Source organism: Folsomia candida, unplaced genomic scaffold (assembly GCF_002217175.1).
Source record: "Folsomia candida strain VU population unplaced genomic scaffold, ASM221717v1 Fcan01_Sc005, whole genome shotgun sequence".
Taxonomy (NCBI): domain Eukaryota; kingdom Metazoa; phylum Arthropoda; class Collembola; order Entomobryomorpha; family Isotomidae; genus Folsomia; species Folsomia candida.
In genome coordinates, this window is record NW_019091197.1 from 8,863,932 (window position 1) to 8,870,686 (window position 6,755).

The following is a 6,755-nucleotide window of genomic DNA, read 5'->3' on the forward strand; positions in this document are numbered from 1 at the left end:
TGCACTCCGCGCAGTAATGATTCATTAAAATTTTGTTTAGAGTGTACATAATGTGAAACAACGTAAAGTGCACGTGTTTTAAACGGAGGATCCCGACCGAGTAAACCCAGTTCTACATATGTCCATTTTATTTAGTTCTTCGCCAGAATTTTGGAAATAATTCCTGGTGTTTTGTTTTTTTTTGCAGAAAAGTTATACTTGCGGATTAAAGCGCAGCTGGAGTTACTAAACCGGACTGCTATTTATGTTGGACACTGAGATGCTAATACCCGGAACACATATCGGGTTAGCTGCCGCTGAGGGACCCGGGGAAAGTATTGCTACATAAGGATCAAAGTTTACTAAATTATGGTGTGAGGATGGACATGCTTTTGCCTGGTTGTGGAGCTGGTTGCACATAATACTTGGGCTAGTCAGTGGTAGAGATCACCTAATTCTTGCCAGGTTTCTCGCGCATGCATACACTCTTAGAAATCCAGCATTACATACAATAATATTCATATATGTATGACTCTGCAAAAGCGGTATTTAATACTGCCTTGTAATAGCTCAGTTTTAAAGTTTTAATTTTTATAGACACGTATACGCAAATTTTATACCTAGTGGTAGCAACAAGTGAATTTGCGGACACATATGTATGTATGACCACCTGCATACGCATTTATACATAAATTCAGCAAAAATGCGGTTTTCACGCTATGTAAATATTTTGCAAACTTTCGCCACAATCTTTCCCCGAATCACTTCGCAACCAACCCGAAATCTGTTCCGGGTGTTAGTATCTCAGTATTCTCGCCAACATAGCAGTACATTTATCTCCAGCTGCTGCTCTTTAATCTGACACGTACCACTTTTGTGAAAAAAACACAGACCACGAATGCGCAAAAATTCCGAGAATTATAAAATAAAATGGACATCCAGCTGCGTTTTTTAGGTTGGGATCATAATTTTAAGACAAATAATCAATTCGTATACTGCGTCCTCCCCTACATCGAAGCGCAACGGGGGAGGGGAATTAATTATTAACGGGACCGTGCATAAATATTTTCACTAATTGTGTTTAATAATTTGCACAGTACACTTTCGGCCACTCGTATCAACCTTGTGGGGACGGAGAAGAATTCATATTTTTATTAAGGATCCGATCATTCGGAAACGAGAGGGAAGGAGCCCGATTTCAAATCTTTTGTCGTCATGGGAAATTCCGGATTAAACGGGTGTCGGTTAGTTACATATTTTATAAAAAAAAATATCTAAATAAATTCTTGTGTTAACATGGGTTTTCAAAAACTAGTATTTTCAAAGACTTGCTCACCAGTATTTTCGAATTTGGTGAGAATCATACTTAAGAAAAGAGGGATTATTTTCACTATTTGTTCTCAAACGTATTGGGTGTACTCACGTCAATGTTTCGTACATAGAATTTTTTGCGAAATAATTTACAATATTGTTTTGCAACATTGTTTCGCAAATAAATTTCATAACATGCAAAATATTGTAAACTTGCAATAAAAAATTTCACATTTTTTGTCGCCGTGGTAAATTTAGGATTAAACGGTTGTCGGTTAGTTACATCTTTTATGAAAAAAATATTTAAATTTTCGTGTTAACATGGGTTTTCAAAAACTCGTATTTTCAAAAACTTACCAGTATTTGGTGAGAATCATATACTCTTAAAACTCCGGCAACAAAGTATTACCGGCCAGAGTAACTATGTGACTCTACCGCATCGGTAATAAATTAATTAACTGGTAAAAAATTTGTTATCAAACTGGTAATATTTTCAAATCTCGCGGTTTGATTTATTACTAGTGTGGTAGTAAATTAACTACCAGTCAAGAACAAATTTTTTATCATTGCAGTAGACTCACATAGATACTCTGGCCGGTAATACTTTGTTTCCGGAGTTTTATGAGTGTACGTAAGAAAAGAGGGACTATTTGCACAATTTTTTTGCAGCTTTATTGGGTGTATTCACGTCAATGTTTGGTCCGCATCTGACACATAGAAGCTTTGCAAAATAATTTTCCCATGTTGTTTTGCAAGACTATTTCGCAACTAATTATAAAAACATGGAAAATATTAAAAACTTGCCATCAAAAATTCCAGAACGCCAAAAACTACGCAATATTCCTAAACGAGACCGAAGTTTGTGATACCACGGATGGAATGAGGATCTCACTCGGGGACATTTTCGTCGTCGCGGAACGTGTCCGATTGAAACCTGCCGACCAACCCTGGTGGAAACCAAAATGGAAAGTTTTTTCAAAGAAAAATCTGCAGAGTAAGAATAGTCCAGGATATTTTCAACACACGTGCGTTTTCAGCTTCCAGGTGCGTGCAAGACATTGAACAGTTTGAATGAAAATATGATGCGAACATTAAAAGAGGAGGCTAATTCTTGACGACATGTCAAGAACCATCATTCCCGCTCAGTAACCTCGGGGGGCGATGGTGTGCCGTAAAGTTCACGACTAATCGAGATCTACTTGCAAGGTGAAAAATTGATGTTAATTTTGAGGTCACCTGATCCCGAACGATGGCTAGCAAGTAGCCAAGAATTAGCATCTTCTTTTAATGTTCGCACAATATCTAAGTATTTATAACTTTTTGTACGTCTGCAAAAGTATTGGCAAATCAAGTTAGCTTATTTGCTGTGGAATTTATATTTCCTAAAATAAATTCATTAGCATGTGTACAAATGTACACGCTTAAAAATAATGCCACCGTTTTGAAAAGAAATGCATTCTCCATTCTAAATTAAGCAAACTATACCAAATCCAGACTACCGTTAACTCGTTACACGTAAAGTAAAGTAAAGTACTTAAAATTTACTTAATTCAGAGTGCATTTGATTTACAAATGGGTAGCATTATCACAAAAACATCCGAAATCAATGTCATTGAAATTGACTAAAATCGTGATTTCAGGCAGCGTGAGCAAAGAGGCGCCTTTTTGGGAAAACATTCATGCCTTTTTGCCGTTTTGCCTTTTTCAATGCCCAATTGCCTTTTTTCGTGCCTTTTTGCCCGTTTGGTGCCTTTTTGCCTTTTTCGGTATATTTCTATTGGACATTGCCTGAAATATTACTATTTACAAGAAACCAGGACAACAATATAATTGGCTTACTTTTCGGTTTTCTAAAATTTTACTAAACTTTTACTTCTCCAGAAATACTTTACATGATTATTGACGTATGTACTCATGATAACAAGCATTTATGAATATGCCTATACCACAAGTTGTGTATAATTTGTTTAGTGATGTCGACAATCATCTAGCTCTTGCCAACAAGACATAATTTAATTGTTCACATGTCAACAAACCCATGAATTGTAAAATATTACAACTTACTGTGGAATTATTATAGCCGGTCACCTCATTTGCATATTTTGACGCATACGCGAGAGACATAGAGTTTATTCAACATGGAATGCCCGTATCGTCGAAAATGGGCATAGTGAGATTTATGCAAATGAGGTGACAGGCCTAAATGCAAGGATAATATGTACATATCATACGATCGTATGATCCCATTGCCCCGATTTTACCAAAAAGGCATTTCGGGCAATCGGGCATGCCGAAAATTCACGTGCCTAATAGGCAAAAAGGCATTTTAGGCACGGCATGCCTTTTTGCCCTTGCACACTCTGATTTCAGGCCAGAAGCATTCTGACAACGTTCGACCCAAGTGAGTATTATTCACTACCAAAAACCGAATATTTCCCAAGTGATTCAACCGAATCCTACAGCGCACTAGAGAATACGTTGGTTAGAAGAGATTTTTTTTTAGATTTTACCATAATTTCCAATTTAAGCTATTAATGTTTTCTTGTAAAATTGTCAAATTTTTTTTAGATCCTTTCCAAAATTTTTTCCCACTTGGCCCCCTCAACATTAAAGAATTGCCGCCTAGTGTCATCCTTCTGGGAAAGTGAAGCCGTTCCCATGCTGAAGTCCCGGTCCGAAATTCGGTTCCAATTTTATGCCTACCGCGAACCTTCCAAGTCGACGAGATTTTTCCTCTATAGACATGAAATGTTACCCTTCGCCCATCCCAATTGGCACGTGGACCTCATCGATACCGGTGAAACGGTCATGTTTTGCAAATTAAGGTCCGATTTCGATAAAGTTCTCGAACAAAATTGTGGACCGATCCGCCGACTGAGTTGTGTTTACTGTCCGACAATAAATAACGTGCTGTTGGTTAGGTTGTTGAATCGCCTGGCCGGTTCGTCGGATTGGAGATCGGAAAGGTATGGAAATTTGACGCGTTCCTTGATAAAACTAACTAGGAGGGTGTCCGCGCTGTATTTGAGGTCTTACAGTGCCCCGATGAATGCGCATTATTTGCGGGAAATTGTATCGAGTAAGGAATCATATCCGAGGTTGAGGGATGTTCGGATTAGAAAAATTAATTGGGATGGGATGGAAGCGTTGCGGGGTTTAAAAGCGGGTTTGGTTAGACTGGAGATTAATTGGTTTTCTGACGAGTGTGAGATTCGACAGGTGGAAAAGGTCGTTCAAAGACAGAGAGATTCGTTGGAGTTTTTGTATCTAGAAGTGCCCCCGGACTGGGGGGTTTTTGATGTAGGGGAGATGCCTTACTTGAAAAGGAAATACATTTTGTTTAGACGGGTTTAAATAATAGATGAAAATGCTCGACTCCTTTTTAGGCCTCTTTCTTTACTCTGAATTATATTCATAGCCTAATAGACTCAGGAACACACGCTGTTATCTACAGTACGTAACTTAAGTATAGCTACAATATACTAAAGGTTCAAAAGGCTAGATCTACAACCTCTTGTTTATACCTAATTATATTCATACGTACATTGATTGGGGACCCATTTCACGCATTTCTTAAAGGTTTTAAATTTAAATTTCAGAAAATGATGTAATTTAATGAATTTTCAGATGAATTAAATTTGTATGAATAAAATACAAGCTTGATTTTATAAAATACAAAATTAATGAATTTTCCTTTGTATTGTAATACAGATCTGAATATACATATTATTTAAATTACACAGAATTTAATTAAGCAGGAAATGAAACCTCCACAGATATTGGACATTTAGATTATAATATTAATAAACCGTTGTAACGTTAGAAGTAGCTCACCCTGTAATAATGATTTTAGCATAATTTTGCACCAATGGTGCAGAATTGGCAGATAAAATAGATACGCAATTTTGGCATAATTTTGCATTAATGGCGCAGAATGGGCGGACAGAAGATACACATAATTGTGATATAATTTTCCATCAATGGTCGAAAATAGACGAGGAAAATGCATCCATAATTTTGACATAAAATCGTTACAAATTCGAAGTAAAAATTCTAGTTATTTTTTTCGGTTCATATGCACGTTTGGTGTGTTTTGCATCTATTTTCCCAATTGTTTGGCACCATTTTGTGTTGCCGACTGTTCGAGACCAATGGTGCTACTAATTTGCTAAAATTTGCACCCGGGGCAAATTAATTAGCATCAATTGATGCAAACAACTCGTTAACAGACAGACAGACAGACGGACAGACAGACAGACGGACAGGAGGAATTCAATAGCTCCGGTGCTACGCAGGGTGAGCTAATAATGATTTCAGTATAATTTTTCACCACTGGTGCAGAATTGGCAGATAAAATAGATACGCAATTTTGGCATAATTTTGCATTAATGGCGCAGAATGGGCGGACAGAAGATACACATAATTGTGATATAATTTTCCATCAATGGTGGAAAATAAACGAGGAAAATGCATCCATAATTTTGACATAAAATCGTTACAAATTCGAAGTAAAAATTCTAGTTATTTTTTTCGGTTCTTATGCACGTTTGGTGTGTTTTCCGTCTATGTTCTGAATTGTTTGGCACCATTTTGTGTTACCGACTGTTCGAGACCAATGGTGCTGCTAATTTGCTAAAATTTGCACATGGGGCAAATTAATTAGCATCAATTGATGCAAAAAAATCGTTAACAGACAGACAGCCAGACAGACGGACAGACAGACAGACAGACAGACGGACAAGAGGAATTCAATAGCTCCTCTGCTACGCAGGGCGAGCTAATAAACCGTTGTAACGTTAGAAGTAGCTCACCCTGTGAGAATTATTTGACATAATTTTGCACCAATGGTACAGAATTGACGAATAAAATAGATACACAATTATGGCATAATTTTGAATTAATGGTGCAGAATAAGCGGACAAAATATATACATAATTCTGATATAATTTTGCACCACTGGAGGAACATAAGAAAATCAACCATAATTTTGACATGAAATCTTGACAAATTCGAAGTAAAAATTGTACTTATTTCTACCGGTTCTTCCGCACTTTTGGTGCGTTTTGCATTTGTTCCCTCAATTGTTTGGCACCATTTTGAGTCACCGATTGTTCGATATCAGTGGTGCTAATAATTCGGTCACAAATGCCAATAACTCGCTTTAATTGGCATCAATTGATGCAAAAGAGTCGTTAACACACAGACGGACGGACGGACGGACAAGAGGAATTCAACAGCTCTCCTGCTACGCAGGGTGAGCTAATAAAATGTAGTTTTCTCTTTTCGATGTCAGCCGACTCTAACTTGAAGGAGCAAAGAACAAACATTATCGTAGGCAAAATTATACGTGAATATGAATTTGGGGCTAAAATGCTTTTATAACCAGGTTGTTTACATTAAATAGTAGTAGTGGTAGTCATTTATTGTCACACATTCATTTAATTTATACAAAATTTAGAGATCAA

At 37.0% G+C, this 6,755-nt stretch overlaps 1 protein-coding gene across 1 annotated transcript; it reads left to right on the forward strand.

Annotated features, from left to right (window-relative positions):
• Nucleotides 1–1,080: 1,080 nt before the first annotated feature.
• On the forward strand, nucleotides 1,081–5,080 carry LOC118435825. The gene is made up of 4 exons (XM_035852271.1): nucleotides 1,081–1,223; nucleotides 2,110–2,334; nucleotides 3,661–3,771; nucleotides 3,859–5,080. Exons 2-4 carry the CDS (start codon nucleotides 2,170–2,172, stop codon nucleotides 4,642–4,644), a joined length of 1,062 nt encoding a protein of 353 aa, XP_035708164.1. The 5' UTR covers nucleotides 1,081–1,223; nucleotides 2,110–2,169; the 3' UTR covers nucleotides 4,645–5,080.
• The last annotated feature ends 1,675 nt before the right edge of the window (nucleotides 5,081–6,755 follow it).